Source organism: Nannospalax galili, unplaced genomic scaffold, assembly GCF_000622305.1.
Source record: "Nannospalax galili isolate Female #2095 unplaced genomic scaffold, S.galili_v1.0 scaffold18, whole genome shotgun sequence".
In the NCBI taxonomy this organism is placed as follows: Eukaryota; Metazoa; Chordata; class Mammalia; order Rodentia; family Spalacidae; genus Nannospalax; species Nannospalax galili.
The window spans coordinates 10,430,295-10,451,198 of NW_008346548.1; the positions used below are offsets into that span (position 1 = coordinate 10,430,295).

Sequence of the window (20,904 nt, forward strand, 5' to 3'; positions counted from 1 at the left end):
AATTCAGTAGAGAAAAGATTGTCATTTTATCATGCAGAACAACTGGAAATTCACATGCAGAAGAGTGAATCTAGACACAGGTCTTACAAATTTCACAAATATTAATTCAGAATGGAACTGAATGTATAGCACAAAGATTCAAATTGTTTTAAAAAAAAGTGAAGAAAAGAAAATCTCTATGACCTGGGGGTCTGGCAATGAAGTTTTGGATACAACACCAAAAGCACTATGAAAGAAAAAATGAATGTTAGACTTCATTAAATCTAACAAAGTCTGCTTTGCTAAGAGAATGATAGAAGAAGCTACAGACTAGGAAGAAATATTTGCAAGACATATCTGATAAAAGGGTTTAATTCTGTAGGGCTGGAGAGAGCTTAGCGATTAAGAGCACCACTTCTGTTCTTTCAAAGGACTTGAGTTTAGTTCCTAGGGCCCATGTTGGGCAGCTGACAACCTCCTGTAACTCCAACTCCAGGGGTTATAATGCCCACTTTGGGCCTCTGCAGGCACCCACACTCATATGTACATACACACAGAAACACTCACATAATAAATAAAAAATAAAATCTTTAAGGAGATGTGGGGCTTGATCCTAAAATATACAAAGAACTCTTTAAACGCAAAACTAAGAATACAGATCAGCCCAGTTAACAAATGATCAAAAGAGCCAATGGATACCTCACCAAAAAAGATAATACAGATGACAGATATGCACATGAAAAGATATTGGGCATCATGTCTTGCATCTAAAAAACAATGAAATACCACTAAACATCTGCCACATTGTGGAAGTGTGGTACAGCTGAGAATTCCCAGTGCTGATGAGGATATGGAACAAGGGCAACTCTCATTTACTGCTGGTAGGAATGCAAAATGGAACAGCTACTTTGGAAGACAGTTCGGCTGTTTCTCACAAAGCTAAACATAGCTTTACTTTATTGTCCTGCAGTAGTGCTCTTAGGTCTCACACACCAAATGAGTAGAGAGCTTTTGCTAACACAGAAATAGCATATGAATGTGTATATCAACTTTATTTATAATTTCAGGGAAGCAACTGTGAAAGATACCTCACAAGAGGAGTGGATAAACTGATAATCCACACAATAAACCACCATTCTGTAATAGAAAGAAATGAGGGGCTGGAGAGATGGCTCAGTGGTTAAGAACACTGGTTGTACTTGCAGAAGACCTGGGTTCAAATCCCGGCACCCACATGGCAGCTAACAACTGTCCATAACTCCAGTTCCAGGGGACCTGATGGCCTCTTATGCCCTCCATGGGTATTGCATGACACAGGTGCCTGTATGACAGGCAATACACTCATACACATAAAAGAAAAATATGCTGGTCGTGGTGGCGCATGCCTGTAGTCCCAGCACTTGGGAGTCAGAGGCAGGCAGAACTCTGTGAGTTCAAGACCAGTTCAAGACTACATAGTGAGTTCCAGCACAGCTGGGGCTACAGGGAAACCCTGCTTCAAAAAGACCCAAAAAAAAAGAAAAGAAAAATATAATATTTTTTAAAAAATAGAAAGAAATGAGCTGTCAAGTTATGAAAAGACAGAGACTCCTTGAGTGCATATTCCTTAGTGAAAGAAGCCAGTATGAAACTGCGCACTGTGCCATTCCTACTATATGACTTTTTGCAAAAGGCCAAGCTATAGATAGTAAGATCTGTAGTATTTTGGAGGAAGGGTTTTGGAGGAAGCACCGTGTGTATCTGTAGCCTAGGATTTTTAGAGCAGTGAAATAGTTCTGTGTTATTATAATGGTGTGTACCTGCCACTATGCATTTGTCAAACCCACAGAATGTACAACAGGAAGAGTGAACTTTAGACAGTGATCATGTGTCAATACTGGACAGTTGGAAGCTGAGCAAGGGAGTGAGAAGAATATATGGGAACCCTCAATTTTTAGAACTATTTTATTATTTTTATTTTATATGTATGAGTATATTGCCTGTATATGTGTAAGTGCACCTGTGTCGTGCAATGCCTTTGGAAGTCAGAAGCGGGTATTGGATTCCCTGGAACTGGAGTTATGTATGGATGGTTGTTAGCTACCATGTGGGTGCTGGGAATTAAACCCAGGTCCTTTGCAAGGGCAGTCAGTGCTCTTAACCACTGAGCCATCTCTCCAGCCCCTTTACTCAATTTTCTGTAAGCATAAAGCTACTCTAAAAACTTTATTCTGTTTTAGCTGGGAATGGTAGTGAATGCTTTTAATCCCAACACTTGGGAGGCAGAAGCAGGTAATTTTTGTGAGTTGGAGACCAGCCTGGTCAACATAGTGAGTTCCAGGCCAGCTAAAGCTACATAGCAAGATCATGTCTCCAAAACACCAAACCAAAAATGAGTCTGTTTTAGAAACCAACACTAAAACAAAAACTTTCTCCTTAATAAGTTCAAGAAAACCTACAAGGGAGGCATGTTCTCATTGTGTGCTTTGGTGTTCTTTAGCGAGCTGCTGCTCCATTTGACAGCAGTTAAAAGTACAACCTGTTGCACCTGGCCTGTTCTTAAAAGCATGAATTTGGCCTCCTCTGCCCATGGAGGGCCTGACCCCACCCACACATAGGCCACATGAGGACATTAATGTTCCAGTTAGTATGAAGCCTGGGTTCAGAAATCTGATTCATGTTTCAAGGTCCCTATATATACAATTCTGCACCCTCTCAAAGCAATGGCCATTTTGAGAAATGCAAAACAGGTATTTTGACCACAAGCCCCTACTAGCTTAACCCCCCACATCAAGGATTGCCTGACAGAATAACAGTATGTTTTAATTTACACAAATTTGCATACATAAACTCTAGAAGGATAGAAAGTAATAAACATGATGGGAACTGGACAGATGGGGAACAGAGTGGGAGCAAGATTTCACTGAATACCTTTTTTAGATTCTTTATACTTTTTGAACCGTATGAAAATTACTCATTCAAAATTTAAATAGTTTTAAGTGTCAAGCTAGGAATATAGCTTAATGGTAGAAGACTTGCCTAGCAAAAGATTGCCCTGGGTTCAGTCCTCAGTACCAAAAAAAGTATTAACTGTTAGGCAAACAGAAGAAAAAGAAAGAAAGAAATACATCTTTTGTTAATCCAATGTAATTGGTAGGTTTTCAAATACTCAAAGAAATTCAGATAAAGGTCAATGTTTTGTGGAGTTAAGAGGACAGAGAGCATGTTTGCAGGTTTCTGCCCCTTGTTAAATTCCATAGTTTCTCTAAAAACTTTAGGAGATTTGGGGTGGGGAGTGTTTAACACTATCATACCTGGTAATGGGATGTGAAAGGGAATACTATACATTATGACTGGAGAAAAGGCCAGAGTGTTTCTTTTAGTAGGTAATATATAATTTGGTGACTCTGTAAGGTTGTGTTTATGAAGATAAGAGTTTTCAGATGGTTGGTAAGATTTATTTTTCCGCAGTTTGTCCTGAACTTACTCCAATGATGTTTCTTTCTTACCTGATTCAGGGAACTATATTTTGGTTCATATGGGATTTGTAGCTATCTAGAAAATAGGCATGTTTTCCCTGGTTATCACTGCTCTGCTGAACCCACATAATGTTCCACCTGTACATCAGTAAATGAGGTTCCTCAAACCCCGACTCAGAGAGAAGAGCAGCAAAACTATAGGGTACCAAGTTGGAGGAAATGTAATGCACTAGTACTTTGTCACCCATGGGTAGTTTTAAAAGATTTTCCAACACTTTCTGATCCTGTTACTTAAATGAGGACCGCTGCCTTTGGAAAGTCAGTGAATGTAGAGTCCCTTGGCTCCAGTCATTGGAATTTGATATCTGCTTAGAGAAAAGTGTGGTCAGTGACTGGTGCTTGGAAATATTTTCCCTCACCTTACTGTGAGGATGCATAGAGGAGTAGTTTCTGCCCTCTAAAGATTTCATGGACATGAAACCACTCAGAATGCAAATGGACACAGTGATAAAAGAGGTTTAAGCAGGGTCATTCAGGAGTACACACAACTTTTTTTTTTTTTTTTGATAGGGCCTCTCTGTGTAACCCCAGCTGGCCTGGAGTGCACTAGTAGACCAAGCTGACTATATTAGTCAGGGTTCTCCAAAGAAACAGAACCAGTAGAATGAATATATATGTATAGAGATTTATCAGCTTAGCTCCCAGGATAAAGTCCGAGTAGTCCAACAATGGCTGCACTACACTGGAGACGCTGAGAATCCATAGTCGCTCACTCCTCAAGCCTGGATGTCTCAGTAGTCCCAATCTGGCGCTGAAGGTCTGACAAATTCCAAAAGATCAGCTAGTCTTCATTCTACAGCAGCAAGATGAACTCACCAGCGAGAGAGAAGGCAAGCAGCAAGAAGCCAGATGTTCTCCTCTGCCATGGCATTTTATATGGGCCACTATCAGAAGGTAACACCCATATTTAGGGTGTGTCTTCCAGCTTCAGATGATCCAGTCAAGAAGATCTCTCTCATTTCAGTTAATCCCAGATCCAGTCAAGTTGACACCCAGGATTAGCCATTACACTGACCTTGAACTCATGGAGATCTGTCTACCTCTGCCTCCCAAGTGCTAGAATTGAAAATGTGCACCACTACATGCAGCCTAGAGTCTACATGTTTTTGACAAAAAAAAAAAAAAAGTGCTTTGTAACATCATTTTGGTTTTTTTTTTTTTGTTTTTTAAAATATTTTATTATTTTTATTTTGTGTGCATGTGTGTAAATGTACCCATGTCATGCAGTGCCCATGAAAGTGTCAGATTCCCCTGGAACTGGAGTTGCAGACTGCTGTTAGCTGCCATGTGGGTGCTGGGAATCAAACCCAGGACCTCTGCAAGAGCAGCCAGTGCTCTTAACTGCTGAGCCATCTCTCCAGCCCATTTTGTAAACAATCACACTATGCACTTTTTAATCTAACAAGAACATTTTTTCCCTCACAAGCTTCTTACAGCAAGCCCTGTGTAGTCAATGAGTTAATACAAGAATAAAGATAAACAGGGTGGAATTTCTGTGTCAAATTACAGCACTTTATAAAAGACAACTATCTGTATCTTAAAAATGTACATGCCATAAAACATTAATTCATAATTTTAAATACACCATAAAATGTTTATTTTAAAAAGGCATTAACGGTAATTTTATTGTAAACCAGTTAATTACCAAAAGGAATATTTATTAAAATTTAATAAAAATCAGGAAATATTGTAACTGAGGTAAGAATTTACAAGTAAGCAAAACTGTCATTTATAATGACCAAAAAGTGAGCAGAAGAGCAGACAAATTTCTGGGACTGTGTCACTCTTTCATACTTTGAAGCAACTTCAGCAAATGCAACTCAGTAACCTGTTGAACACTTCTATAGCTCAAAGCAACAGCTAAATCCACAGAATTGTACACAAACTTGATTCCATTATTGGGTCAGCTCCACTTTCTAGCAGCTTCTTTACACACTTTACATGATTCCCATGTACAGCATAAAGCAAAGGCATCCCTCCATTTTGCAGAGGAAAAGGTGGCTCCTGTCCTGCTCCTTTAACAACTCCACAGTCAAGCAGCATTTTGACAATATCTACGTAGCCTTTGCTGTGAGCCATTGACAGGGCACTTTCAGTATCTCTTCCTAAAAGCTGGAGATCTGCACCATTCTGAAGTAGAAACTTTATCACAGCTATTTGCCTGTGGGCCACAGCCCATCATATGAGGGGAATAAATCCTCCTTCATCCATGTGATTCATAACATTTTTTTTGTTCAATACAGCAGCACTGGTGAACAGAGAATTTGTTAACAGGTGTGTTAGAGACCTCATTTCCTCTATGTTTGTTGATTAAAGTAGTTGGCTTGTTTGGTGAGTGAGAAGTGTTTTGTTGTAGAGGGGGTATAGACATACCTTACTGGAATGCCAGTAGAAGGTGTACAGATAACTGCATTTGGCATCAGTGTCTGCCTTTACATGAGACAGATGCCACCTCCAGGTCAGAGTTAAATTGATCTTGATACTTTACTGTGCTCTTCATTTAAGGACTTCACAAATCAAGAACACATTCATGGCAAATCAGTTAGGCACTATGAATGTGATTACCATGGCAACACCATGAGTGATCCTTCTTCTGAGTTTGGGTCCAGTAGATGTTCTATTTTGATGTCTAGCATGCCAGAAAGACTTAAGCTGCTCAAGCACTCATCCACCATCAGCTGAGCCCCCATATCCAGATTCGTTGATGTAGCCATGGTTTAAATTATAATTTCAATAATTAAAATATTTCTTCATGGTTTCCTCTTGGTTTTTTAAGAGTGTTTTCTAGAGTATTCTTGGAATTTAAGATACTAATAAATAGGTGACAGGTATCCCAGTGTGTGGAGCTGGAAGTCAGTTACATTGCCCCCACAGTGGGATGGGATTGGGAGACTTCACAGCTTGGCATGAAAAGTGCCACCAGGGCAAAGATCTACATTTAACCTGAAAGAAACACATAAGTAAAACTGTGACCTGATGTCTGTCACTTTTCATTTCCCCCATGAGAGTTACTTGATTTACAATTTATATTTTTGCATAGAAGGTAAATTTATCTTCTCTGTAGCCATTGGACCTAAGATATTCTATTAGTCTTTCTGGTTTGTCATTGTGTTTTGTCTTAGGAACAATCTCTACAATCACCATAGATAATTTTCAGTTAAAGTAGGTGTTTCTGAGGCTGTCTGTCTCCTCTGTAGAATTATGTACAAATCTCAGGAATTTTCTGAATGGAGTTGCTTAGATCTTGGTAGTGAGAGAGGGGAGAAAGGCAGTCCCAAAATCAGTGACCTCAATATTTCTGTAATACTTGACTTAAGAGTAAAGGATTTATTTGGAAATTATAATTTTAGATCTAGTGAGAAATATGTCATATATTTCCTGAGTGTGAATAATATATAGATACTGAAGTTTGCATTTTTTAAAATTTTATTATTTTTATTTTATGTGTATGTATGTATTGCCTGCATGGAGGTAAGTGCACCCATGTCGTGCAATGCCTGTGGAGGTCAGAAGAGGCTGTTGGATCCCCTGGGACTGGAGTTAGGGATAGTTGTTAGCTGCCATGTGGGTCCTGGGATTTGGACCCAGGTCTTCTGCAAGAACAACCAGTGTTCTTAACTGCTGAGTCATCTCTCCAGCCCTAAAGTTTACATTTTTAAAACCAAGAATTCTAAATACTCTAAATGTTAAAAATGATTGCTACATTTATCTTCCAGTCTATAACTTTGTGCTTGAGATACTCTTAAATTTGAGGACTCAAAATCAACATTTCCGAATATTGTTAATGTTGTTTAAAGATTAAGCACGAGTCAATGAGATGGTTCAACTGATAAGGCACTTCCTGCCAAACCTGAGGACCTGGGTTCAATTCCCAGGACCCACAGGGTGGAAAGGGAGAACCAATTCCTACAAGTTTTCCTCTGACCTTCACCCATATGCACTGTGTGTATGTGTGCACACACAGAAAGAAAACACTTTTAAAAATGAAAAAAAAATCAGCACAAGTTTTGTTTATCCCAGATTAATAACTGCTTCTTAGTGTGATAGAGATTTATTAAAATATGAGGCACTGAAGTTTTTCTTTGGTATATAAGTTCAAACTGAAGAAGTATAAATGGGTATAGTTTTTAAGTTGGTAAATTTGATTTTGTGTTCTCAATGATGTGTAAATTAGATTATTTTCACTTGCTTCTTAACTTTGTTCTGAGTTTAGAGATGTTAATAAGGTTATTGTGAGTTGACACTATGAATGCATAAGCTTTTATCATTGTTTATTTTGCATAGGTTCTCTTAGGGATCAGTTTTGAAGCAATGATACCAATTAAGCTGATGCCAACCCAGAAGTGATTTTCATATGGCACATTAGAAAAAAAATTGAATCATGTGACTGCAGTAGAAATGCTCACCTGGAAGTCAGGAGACCTGTATCCCATTTGCTCCTTAGCTGACATAGGTTTCCAGGATCATGTCCTCCATCCTGCAGGATAGAAGTTTTAGACTCCACAAGCACCAGTATTCTGAGATTATCAAACTCTTACAGTGTTTGACATAGCTACTTCAAAGCATAAATAATGTTTTTATTTTTCAAAGAATAAATTATTTTCTGTATGAAACTGTATTTTAATAATGAAATGGAGATCTTTTTTAAAGCTTAAAAACCTCATTTAATTTTATGTCTTATAGGGGTTATACGGAGTACAATATTGTAGAACTGTATCAATTCAACTTGTAAACCTAAAAATTTACAGCCAATTTTGAAAGAGATGCATCTTAGCTCCAGAAATTGTTATCGAATATGTCAATGCTGTTATAATGAAATGCTTCTTCTAATTATATGGTTATTAAATAAATAATTTTTTAAAAAAGAATAAAGTTAATCAAAAATATGGCTTGTAAGTAAAGATTTGAGTGCAGGTCAGTCTGACTTTAGATGTTTTAGAGTTTTCAAATAACAGTGTAAATTTAGAGAAAATTAATATCCATTTATAGGACAATAATTAAGTCATGTTATATCCTGAATAATGAAAGGTTGTACAATCATTTACACATTCTTTGGTTGAAAAATATTTACTATCTTGGGAAAGTGCTTATGATATAACACAAAGTACTGAAAAGCAGTATATAAAAGTATCATTCTGTTTCTTTTGAAAGAGAGGGAGAGAATCAAAAGCAGTAGTTCTCCCAGAGTATGAGTTTATGAAGTACTTGGGTTCCTTTGTATTATCTATATCTTCCACAGTTTTCTACACAGAACATAACTTTATTTATTTATTTATTTATTTGTCTTTTTGAAGCAGGATCTCCCTGTAGCCCCAGCTGTCCTGGAACTCACTATGTAGACCAGGCTGGCTTTGAACTCACAGAGATCCACCTGCCTCTGCCTCCCAAGTGCTGGGACTACAGGCGTGCACCACCACGACTGGCCAGAACATAACTATTTTAAAAAATATTTTATTGTTTTTATGTGTATGAGTGTATTGCCTGCATGTATGTGAGTGCACCTATGTCGTGCAGTGTCACGGAGGTCAGAAGAGGGCTTCAGATTCCCCTGGAACTGGAGTTAAGGACAGTTCATAGCCGCCATGTGGATGCTGGGACTTGAACCCAGGTCCTCTGAAGAGCAGTCAGTGCTCTTAAACGCTGAGCCATCTCTCCAGCCACATAACTTTTATGATTAGATAAAAGGGACTGAAAAACTAGCAGAACTTATTTAAAGTTTTGGAATTACAAAAGTGGAAAGGTTTCATGCTGACCTTCCCTGCCTCTGGGGCAGAACTGGTCTGAGCATCCCAGACAGATTCATGGTCCTGTTTTAAGATCTCACTAGGATAAACCACTCTCACTGCCTTACTGACCATTCTGCACCTTGACTGCACTAAAAGAATTTCTTCTTTGTACTATCTTAAGAAAAGTGGCCAATTCACAATGTCTGTGTGTGACCAGTTGTGGTACTCTTTAATAGTCTCCATCTGGTACAAAAGAAGTTTCTTTGATGAGTGTTGACTGGGATATTTGTATATAAAGTTTTGGTGCTAAGATCCACATATGAGGGAAAACATACATCGTTTGTTTTTCTGAGTCTGTGTTACTTCACTTATAACAATTTCTAGTTCCATCCATTTACCTGAAAATTTCTTGAATTCACAAATGGCTAAAGTGTAGAGATAAAGAGTCTGAAGAATGCTAGTCCTTGAACAGGATTCCTGTATTAAACTTCACCCACCCAGGGTTCAGGGACCATTGTGGAAGAGGGGGTAAAAAGACTGTAAGAGCCAGGGGAGGAAGCAATGATGTCAGCATGCACAAGACCTATGCAAACTCAAGCAGATAAAAACCCAGCACAGAACTGGGGAAATGGACAACAATCCCCAGTCTTAGCTGAAAAAACATTGGCAACTGATTACTGCTAGGCAAAGAAGAGCTGATCTTCCTAAAGCGAGAGACTCTAGATGAGCTGACTAGACATCAGTAGATGAACTTGCACTGAAGAATGTCTGGAAACACTAATTTGCCATGATAGGCCTTAACATAATTGACAGAATGTATGGATTCCAGTGTGTGGAGGGGGGCAATGCGAGGGTTCCAGTGGCAGGGGGTATAAAGATGACTTAAGATTGATTGAGATGTTCTGTATGAATTACACAAAAATTCAACAGAAAAATAAAAATAAGAGTGATGTAGAAAAGTAGCAAAAGAAAACTTGCCAAGAGAAGACAGTCCTGTGCCTTGTGAATATTTTTCATTACATAAGGCTATTTCTTTTCTAGGCTAGGTTTGGTTGGCACTGTCCTGTAATCCTAGCACTTAGGAAGCCAAGGCAAGGCGACTGAGCCTTTGAGGCTAGCCTAAGCTACATAGTAAAATCCTATCTCAAAAACATTTTTTTTTCCTTAAATAAGAAAATCAGCCTAGTGTCTTGTTCTTGCATGGAAGAAAAAAATTTAATACTCCCGCCCCGATTTTACATTCTACTTCATAAATACACTGAAAGAAGTTGAATGCAACTGTCCAATCGGAACTGAAAGGGAACAGGCCAGCATAAGTGGTTGTCTGTTTTCTTTTCCAAGAAGCAGTTCACACACTGAGTGTCCTTCCTTCCTCTGGGCTCTTCTCTCTAGTACAGCAGACATTGCTAACCAGCCCTGATTTTTCTCATTGGGATTTAGCACACTCTAGTGGACAGTAGCTTTTCAGTTGTCACAGCTTTGTTTTTTATCATGCCAAGTTACTTTATTGGACAATGTGCTTACTAAGTAGTAAATTGTGTCAGTTTTTATTGAAGTGGTTACCTGTGTAAGCAGGAGGAAGTTGGTCATCTGCTGGGTGTTTGCTTTTTTATGTGACTTTAGCAGGAAGAAGAGGCTTTGTGCATTGTGAAGGAACTAAGTTTCTACAGTGATTCTCATCTTCTTTGGGATGAAATGCAACCCTTGAGGGAGGCCAAGACACAGAGGAACCTTTGTAGTCTTCCTTGACCTCCCATCCCTTCCATCTTACCATGTATTTTATGTTTCCATTTGAGGACTTACCATTTTTACATAACACTGTGTAACACTTTTTACTGTGCATAAACATTGTCATATCCAGTCCTAGTAGATTATTTTCTGAATTAGGTGCTGTCAGATGAGAAGGTAATCTTTATTTTGTTTTTTACAGAGCGATGGTGAGGATTTAAATTATATCATTGCATTTTTTCTTGGAACAGCAGCCTGCCTTTACCAGGTAGGTTTTCTCCCATTTGTAAGAAACACTTCCTCGTTACTGTTTGTTTCCAGTGTCAAGTCTAATAATTGCCTGTGCATCTTAAATACATTAAATGGTGTCTGAGTAATTTGCCTGTCTTTTAATTTGAGCCTCTGTTATATTTGTAACCTGCATGTCCATCTCGAGTGGACATAGGTCCCCAGTGAACTCATTCTTGACCTTCTGTCTGTCCTGGCACTTCAGAGGTGCCACAGCATGTACCTATGACAATGAAGGTTGCTTCTAGATTTGCTGGTAAGTAAGTATGGAGCCTCCAGACGCTGCTTATACTCCAGGCTGAGGATTCTGTGCTCTCGAGAAAGTCTTTGAATAAGAGTGATATAGCAAAGTAGCATTTTAGGGTATTTAAGTTAGCAGAGATGAATAGGATGGATTATAAGTACAGAGACTGGCAGTTAGGAAACCAGTTGGGAGGTGATTCTAATAATTCAGGCAGAAAGTAAAGGGCTTAAACTGTGGTCATGACAGCAGCGGTAGGAAAATATTGCCACTGAGAAGGAAGACTGGCTGGTACTTGAAACAGAATGGCTAGGAAACTTGAGGAGGGAAGACTGTGCTTTGCTGGTGTGGAGACTGCTGCTAGCTCCTCCTAGGCCAGGGGAAGGAAGGGAGGAATCGCCATTCTAGTGCCCCAAACTCAGGTATGATTTTGTTAGGACATGTTAGGCCCCTTGACCGAACTTACAAGTGACACATTTCTCTAGCTTATATAGGAAATAAAGAAAAGTAAAGATAGAAAAATTTAGAACTGCAAAGCTAAGGCTACTAAAAATTCTGTAGATATCTTTAGGGAAATATTTTATGAATCTAGGAATTTGAATTTTACATAAACATACATTAGAAAATTTAGTTTAGTGGCCCTACTTTTAAAAATCTTTTCATTTCTTAACTAAATATCTTCAGAAATTTTCTGTCAAATTTGACAGATGTCATTAAAACAAATGACATTTTATACAGGTAACATGAAAGCTTATATTTGATGATGTCACATGGTGCTTTCATTTCATAACATATCCTCGTGTAGACTTCCTACTTTATTCCCTACTGTCTTGTCATTTCTGAAAATGAGATTACTGAAGCAGTTTCAGAACTGTCCTGAGACTGCAGAGCCAAGGCTTAACTTTTCAGATTTTAGAGCCGAGGTTCATCCCACCAAGCTAAATCAACAGTCCTAATTTGAACAATTTTTAGTGTTATAAAGGTATAATTTTATAACTGGCATCTGATTTGATTTTAAAATCAAACTTTAACAGTTTTCATGAATTCTTATAAAAGCTTTGGTTGCTTAACCTTATGAAGGTAATTTTAAGTGCCTAATAATAATGGCAGAATTATTGACCTCTTAGTTTCACTGAGCCCTTTACATTCATTGCATCATTAAATCCTCACAGAAAGCCCCAAGTAATCCTTTGATCAGAGCCACTTTGCCCACTGATGTCTAGACAGTTCTTACAGCTAGTTAGTGATGTGAACTTTTATAACTGTGTTAGTCCAGAACCGGTCTTACAAGACCAGAACAGACTGCAGCAGTTCTAAGAGTTGCCTTATGGCAGAGCAGTGTCACGTCAGGTGTTTTTTACTTGAAGTAACTAAATTCATGCTTTAAGAAAGAAGCAGTTCACCTTCTTTCAGATAGATGGGTATTAAGCTGCCTGCTTTTCATAAATGCTGAGCAGAAAGAGTGATAACTGCTTTTTCGAGTTACATTTTAACAAATAACACGTTTTCAATTGTCTGGTTTTCAGGTTTACATAGCTAGCTAGCACTTTTGCCTGCTGGCCGTCTTCCTGGTTTTTTGTTTTTTAAGATTTATTTTTATTTTTATTCGTGTGTCTGTGTCTGTGTGGGTATATGCCACATGTATACAGGTGCCTATGGAGGCCAGAAGAGGGGATTGGATCCCTTGGAGCTGGAATAACAGGCAGTTGTAAGTCACCAGATGTGGGTTCTGGGAACTGAATTCACATCCTTGGAAAGAGCAGTGAGCACTTTTAACTGCTGAGCTATCTCCTCAGTCCTCAACCCAGTCAGCTAATGCTTTTTCATGTATGATGCCCAAAGTTTTGGGTTATACTCTTCAGGAAGAGTAAAGAAAAGTATTCACACTATCTTCCCAGATATAGAAGTTTCTGTACAGTTGGTTTTACCAACATCACATTTTACCTTTAAATACTTCAGCATGTATCTTCTAAGAACTTGCACATCCTTCCATATAGCCACGGCACCATGTCACATACAAGTTGACATTGATTAACACTGATACATGCGTGTATGTGTGTGTGTGCATATGTATCTGTGTGTGTGTGTGTGTGATAGCCCAGAGGTCAACATTGGATGTCTCCCTCAATCATTCTTCACCTTATCTTTTTGAGACAAAGTCTCACATTGAACCTGGAACTCACCAGTCGGGCTAGACTAGCTGTCCAGAGAACTCTATGAATCTACCTGTCTCTGCCTCCCTAGCTCTGGGATTGCGTGCATATACCACGAATCCAGTTTTTTATGTGGGTGCTAGGGAGCCTAATGTGGGTCTTCATGCTTGCATAGAAGACATTCTATCAACTGAGCCATCTCCACAGTCCCTGGTACAGTATTATCTGATAGAAGATTACTATTCACATTATTTCCTGTATCTACAAAATATTCTTTACTGCTCTTTCCCTCATTATCAAGGATTTTATATTGTTTGGTTGTACATCTTTTAATCTGTAATAGGCTCCTGGCCTGTTTATTGTTCTTATTTTGTTTTTATTTCATAAAACGAATTTTTCTTAAGAATCTAAGCAGGCTAGGTGTGGTGATGCACACCCTTAGTGCCAGCGCTCAGGAGGCAGAGGCAGAGGCGCTTTGAGTTCCAGGCCAGCTGGGACTGCATAGTGAAACCCTGCCTCAAAAAAAAAAAAAAAAAAAAACCTGAACAGGAATGTTATAGAATGGCCCATTATCTGGATTGATCTGTTTCTTAATTCAGTTTAAGCACTTTGACACTATATAGTATAGTACAGTGTATGTGTCTTATGTGAGTCAGCTTTTCATCTCTATGACACAATTATGTCTCCTAAGCAGGAATGTTATAGAATGGCCCATTATCTGGATTGATTTAATTCTTAATTCAGGTTAAACACTTTGACACTATATAGTAAGTATACTGTATGTGTCTTATGTGAGTCAGCCTTTCATCTCTATGACAATTATGTCTCATTATTCACTCAGGAAGCATATAATAAGTTTGATCAAGGTGGTGTCTGCTGGACAATGCAAAGGTATCTTCTGTATAATTAATAAGCAATCTATGGACTAGAGACCATTACCATTTATAGTCTTTAAAACCATCAATTAAATATTTTTAATAACTGAAAAGCTCTCCTTTTTATAATGTCATGCAGTGTTCATGGAGGTCAGAAGAGGGCATCGGATCCCCTGGAACTGGAGTTACGGACAGTTGTTAGCTGCCATGTGGGTGCTGGGAATCGAACCCAGGTCCTCTGCAAGAGCAGCCAGTGCTCTTAACTGCTGAGCTGTCTCTTCAGCCCCCCAAAAGCTCTTCTTTACAGTAGAATTCTAGTTTATAAGTGTAGAAAGAATGATGGAAATAGAAAAATCGCTATTAAGTCACCATTAGACATTAGACACATTTTTAATTCATTTCATGTAGATAGTAAATCATTCTTTCATTTTTTGTTTTGTTTTGTTTTGAGACAGGGTCTCTGTAGCCCCAACTGGCCTAGAACTCCCTATGTAGACCTGGCTGGCCTTGATCTCACAAAGATCCTCCTGTCTCTGCCTCCTGAGTGCTGGGATTGCAGGTGTACACCACCAAATCCATCTTTTTATGGGTATGCTGGGGATCTGAACTTGGGTCTTCATGCTTGCATAGAAGACACTACCAACTTAGTTATCTCTGCAGTCCCTGATACAATATTATCTAATAGAAGATTACTATTCACATTATTTCACTTATCTACAAAATATTCTTTTCCCCTTCATCCAGGATTATGTATTTTTGTGTTTTGGGAGGGGGGAATCTTTCTGAGACAGGATCTCCCAGTAGCCCGAGCTGACCTGGAACTCACTCTGTAGACCAGGCTGGCCTTGATCTCACAAAGATCCACCTGCTTCTCTACCTCTTGAGTACGCCTTACAAACCATTCTTTTTAAGTAAACAAAATCATTTGTAAAAGAACTAAATATGTATGATACAAACATCTTTACATTCTTCTCATTCTGAAGCCTGGATACAGTTTCACAGAAACTTGTGCTTCTTTAAATATTTTATTATTATTTTTATTTTATATGTATAAGTATATTGCCTGCATGTATGTGAGTCCACCCATGTCATGCAGTGCCACGGAGGTCAGAAGAGGGCATCGGATTCCCCTGGAACTGGAGTTAAGGATGGTTCGTAGCTGCTGTATGGGTGCTGGGAATTGAACCTGGGTCCTCTGCAAGAGCAGTCAGTGCTAACCACTGAGCCATCTCTCCAACCCATGCTTCTTTCTTAAAACTTTGTGAACACACATAATTCCTTTACTTTCCACACTGTAAATTTAAGACAAATTCTAGGAAGTCATTCATTCATTCATTCATTGAGTTTTGTTGCGAAACAGATTGCATTGGCAGGCTATGGATGGCAACAGTATGCATGCTTTAATATGCTGTGGAGAAAAGTAAAGCAGGACAGGGGCATCTTTTTAACATACAACTCTTGAAATTATGTGACAAAAATATGCTAATAACCCTGCCCCACTCAAATGTGAGCTCCTCTGAGCAAGGGCTTGGTTTGTTGAGTCACAACTGAAGAACAATGCCTGATTCTTGGCCGCTTACAGTAGGTAGTCACTCAGCTGTTCACTAAACAAGTTCTTTAGCACTCAGACCGGCATTCTAGGAGAGTGCATTGACTGAGTAGTGTGTTGGGCTCTCTGTACTCTTCTGGATGAGAATGGAGAACTCTTAAGGGCCCAGCAGTATATCTTGGTTACTGTCACCCTGGAGAATTTCCCCAGTCTGTTTTGCAAGGGAGTCATCCAATTGTACTTCCATTTAACATGTGATACAAAATGGTTTTCTTCTGAAAAATGGAAGGCATAAAAGGGAAAATCTGTTTCCCTTTCAAACTGTAGAATTTTCATGACTGAATATCTTGGATATGTTATGTTATCTTATTCTTCAAAGAAAAATATCCTCATTTTTTCATATTTCACTGTTATAATTTTATATTAGAAGCATCTATTTCTTATAACCCTAACCATCTTTCATTTTTGTGTTTTGAACAGTGTTATTTACTTGTCTACTACACCAGCTGGCGAAACGTCAAATCATTTTTGACTTTTGGCTTAATCTGTCTATGCAACATGTATCTCTATGAACTGCGCAACCTCTGGCAGCTTTTCTTTCATGTGACAGTGGGAGCATTTGTTACACTACAGATCTGGCTGAGGCAAGCCCAAGGCAAGGCTCCCGACTATGATGTCTGACGATGCCCTTCACATGCATTGCCTTGGCTTCAGGGGGAAAAGGAGGGAACATATTTTAACTGCCACTGCCACTGTGATGAAGAACCCAGTCAGCACAGATGAGAAGCTCTGCTGGCTTTCTCTCCAACCCTCCCTTCTTTTTTACAGATCAGCATGGCATGCCTAGGAGCATGTAAGCCTGCTAGGAAATGCCTCTTGGAAGTATCTTGGAAATGGAATGCCAGGGCTTTCTCATTGGAAGACCTGGGAGGCAACATGAATTCTCACCATATAGCTCAACCACAACCTAGGCATGAAACATGCTCTGAGAACCAAGCAGGAACTCTACAGCCTGAGTTTGCCTTTGTGAAGCACTAATGTAGACCAAGTAAAAAGATGCTGCAGGAATTGGGAAGTTTATGTCCTAAAATAATGACTGTACTAAATAGCAGATTATTTGCACATTTGTAGTACCAAGAGCTTATGAAGTCCAGAGTGCCGTGAAATTGATTCTTGTACTTTTCTGTTTCTGCCAAGTTCTAACTCTGAAAGCCACCTGGCATGGGAGAAAGCTGTGATGAGTACATCTGTGGAGTATCACAGACGCTTGACAGCACAGTGACGTGTTTCCTTTCTAGACCATGTTGTCATTTCTTTTGAAATCACTTAAAAATACATGATTTGTTTGACAACTATGGTCCCCCAAACTCTTGTCATTTGGGTTCTACATATGCTATTATTTTCTTAGGTTTTTAGAAGTATTTTAAGAATTAACGAACCATACTTCAAGTGGAAAACCAGTATCACTTTTGTATCACTTTGCCAACACATACACAAAAATGTTCCTAACTTCTAACAAGATACTGATGCCTGTCAGGCCTGTAAATCTAAGAGATGTATTCTTTGTGGTAGTGAGAGTTGTTACCTGGCACCAGAAGGAGGCTTCCTCTATGAAATAATCAGAGGATGAAAGAAAATCACAAAGGCAATGGCGTTTTCACTGTGACGCAGCATTGTTTAATTCTGTGTTTTATACCCAGAACCGTCTTGTGTGTCCCATAGGTCTGCTCTGCACTCTGGGAGCACTAGGAGAATCAGAAGGGGATTTCTTCACAACTCTTGTTACTTAGAGCTTTGGGGAGGCAAGCACCTAGTATCTGAAAGGACCTACTTTCTGAGTACCTTAGATTATTTATGCCATTTTGAATTAACAATGTGGAAGCACAGCTTCATTCTCTGTAAAAATCTACAAGTCTCCTGGAGGGTTTGGAAGTCATCGTGAGTGATTTTCCTTTGCTTTTAAGGAAAAATTATGCCAAACAAGGAACGTGTGGGATTCCCATATTTGATATCATCCCCTAAAGCAGTCGACCTCTATATGTAATTCCTGTTGGTCTGCATATTTATTTGGTAGAAGAAATAAATAGTCTAGAGGATGAAGTCATTAAACTGCCTTGTTATTATAAACCACTGTGTATGGACACATACAGAGCTGTAAGATCTTTACAGAGAGAACCTTTGCTACCCGCCTTTTTAGGAAGATGGGGTAGAAGGAAGGTAGTTGTCTTATGATGCCAGGGGTTTATTTAAAATCAGAAACTCCAGGTCAGACCAGGTTGCTGTCTTTAACAAAAGCTGCACAGATATTATGTACCTTCCGAGAGATACCCTAAGGCATCACATGATCCTAGATCATCACGTTGGCTGTGTATGGCTTTTAAGTAAAGTGGTTCAATTTAGAAAGGGCAGTGGGCAAAACAGAAGAGCTTTTTTGTAAATAGTTAACTGAGAAGTTGGAGCTTCCTGGTTAATTGTGGTTTTGCTGTGTATGGGCATCTTATAGCTCGTTTACCATTTTGGTTCAGGAGCTACCTCCTTATCACTGAATTGAGTTATAGTGTTTGGTACATAATCTCTCTCTCTCTCTCTTTTTCCACTAGCTGTTTTGGATAAGAGGATGTTTACATCTTAATGTAAAAAATGAAATTGCTATAAATCATCTTTTTTGTACACAAATGCCTTCTTTCATTCTTTGGGGACTGCATCTCTGAGTGGTTACGTAGCTGCCCCGACTATATTATGCTGTTGCCACAGAAACTCAAGAGTTTACAAAGGAAGACTTTGGCCATGGTATAAAGAAGTCCTTAGGCTCCTGAAAAAGAATCTCTTCAGTGTCTGAGGTGTTATGCTGATATCTTACATTTAAAGTGCACTTCTGAGAGTCTGCCTCATCAGGGTGAGTTTTGTAGTGGGGTGGGGGAGTGACTATGCACATGTTAAAAGGGGGGAGACTGAGGTGCTCAGATCTACAGACTTACATTTCACATGGCTAAGCATATACAGCTCTAGTCTTGCGCCAGGCTCTCTCCACTTGTGAGGGACTAATGAAGTCTTACTCAGGGACTATATCTGTTCTTGCCAAAATCAAGGAATGGAGCGACTCTTTGTGTGTTTTAATAGATATATTTTGTCTTAATTTAAGCAGTTCTAAAATGCTGCTTTGTGGTCATACTGTGAAAGCAAAGATATTCTCTTTCATTTTCCAAAATCATTTGCAGTATTTGTTTGCTTTATTGGTCTGGCTTTGAAATATATTTAAAATATATTTAGCCTTTTTCCTAAAAACTTGAATATAGCATATCAAGCCATGAAATATGATGCTAACAAAATCTGAACAGAAAGGGGAGAGAAACCAGATCAGTGAAAACACAAAAGGTTAAAACTGCCACCACTGTGTTTAAAGTATGACTGAGCACCCTGGAAGTTAAGGGTCAGGGAAGTACCAAAATGAACAGAATTCTTCAGTATGCGTGTGTTTGCATATGGTGACTGCTTTTACCAGCTTTCAGAGGCTTTCATTTCAGGGCCTATGTGTGTGTTTGCATGTGAAGAATTTTGTTCCCATAAACTAGAATTCTTGCCCTAAGGTAAAAACAAGTATCTGTTAAACCTTGAAAATTCATTTGAGACAAATGGATTGTGGAGAACCTTTACCCAGTTTTGTAGCTTTACAGTTTATAAAGAGAATGTGCTATTCCGAGTTTAACATGATTATTTTACAGTAAATTTGGGGTTTTCTCACAGTGGGTTCTAGTCTGGAAAAGTTCTTGGCTGGGTTTCAGTTAAGCTGTCTTGGGAGACCCACTTGGCTGCAGCTTTGCCAGGGCTCCAGAGAGGCCAGGGTTTTAGCCTGCCAGATCTCACTTCCATGGCACAGAGCGGTGACTCTTCTGTGTCCCTGAGGTTAGCCACCTTCCAAATGAATAGTTATTTGACCTTTTTTCCCCCCAAAAGGTTCAAGTAACCCAAGGACACACTATGAGCTGTTGAATTTCCAGTGGGCACAATTAAGTGTGTCATCCTAGTTACTGTTTATCAGGCTTACCCAGCCTTGCTAGATCTACCATGGAGTATGTGGTTGAAGAACAAATTAAGTATTTCAAAAGCATCTACCACTTCAGCCAAATTAAACACTTAGCCTCACCACAAATTACAGGTCACTCTTAAAGGCTGCATTCTATTGTCTATGGTCAAAGTTTTTTAGTCTTTTTCTGTACTCTAACCCCTAAGGATTGCTAAAAATACTGTGGTCAAATAAAACCTGATCTTTTGTTTAAATTGGCTTTAATAATATCCTCACTAAAGATTGGCAGGAGAACCCCTGCAACCCCAAAGGGTTCTGAATGGATGGTGTGAGGACCAAGCTAGCATGTGTTCAGCAGGCATCTATATCCTTTGTTTGGTGAGGGATGTCTGGGCATCCTCACTCGTTCTGGGGCTGCTTGTAGACCTATGCTCCAGCCTAAGCTCTGGCTGTTTGAAAGAGAAAGTACCTGCAACTGCCACTCTTAGCATCTTTCTTGGGTGGCTGAGCTTTTTAGATTGCTCACCAGATGAAATCAAGTAAATGTTGGAAGTCATAGAGTTTGCATCCCCCTGCTTGTTAGCAGTGACTGGTGTTGACAGGTGGGTACTCAGGTGTCCTGTGCATTGGCAGTGCTGCTGTGCAACCACTTATCTCAGTATGCCTGAGGATTGTAGGAAAATCAGGAGAGAACAGATTTATTTCTCAAGAGTTCCTGAAATCAGTTCCCTAGCATCATGAATTCTTCCCAGTGTTTCCTTGGCAACAGTATTTTTCAGCCCGACCTCACGCCTGGTTCACATTTGCTCTTTTCTGCTTCATC

The 20,904-nt window shown here is 39.1% G+C and overlaps 1 protein-coding gene and 1 pseudogene across 2 annotated transcripts in view; one reads left to right on the forward strand and one right to left on the reverse strand.

Moving 5' to 3' along the window:
- Positions 1 to 17,371, forward strand: part of Sec22a (SEC22 homolog A, vesicle trafficking protein) — a 66,922-nt gene extending 49,551 nt beyond the window's left edge. For both annotated transcript variants that reach the window (XM_008842954.3, XM_029568220.1), the window contains exons 6-7: positions 11,154 to 11,219; positions 16,538 to 17,371. In XM_008842954.3, the coding sequence (XP_008841176.1) occupies positions 11,154 to 11,219; positions 16,538 to 16,738 (267 nt within the window). In that variant the 3' untranslated portion in view covers positions 16,739 to 17,371. The remainder of the gene's footprint in view (positions 1 to 11,153; positions 11,220 to 16,537) is intronic.
- Positions 5,278 to 6,517, reverse strand: LOC103741987 (annotated as a pseudogene).
- Positions 17,372 to 20,904: the final 3,533 nt, after the last annotated feature.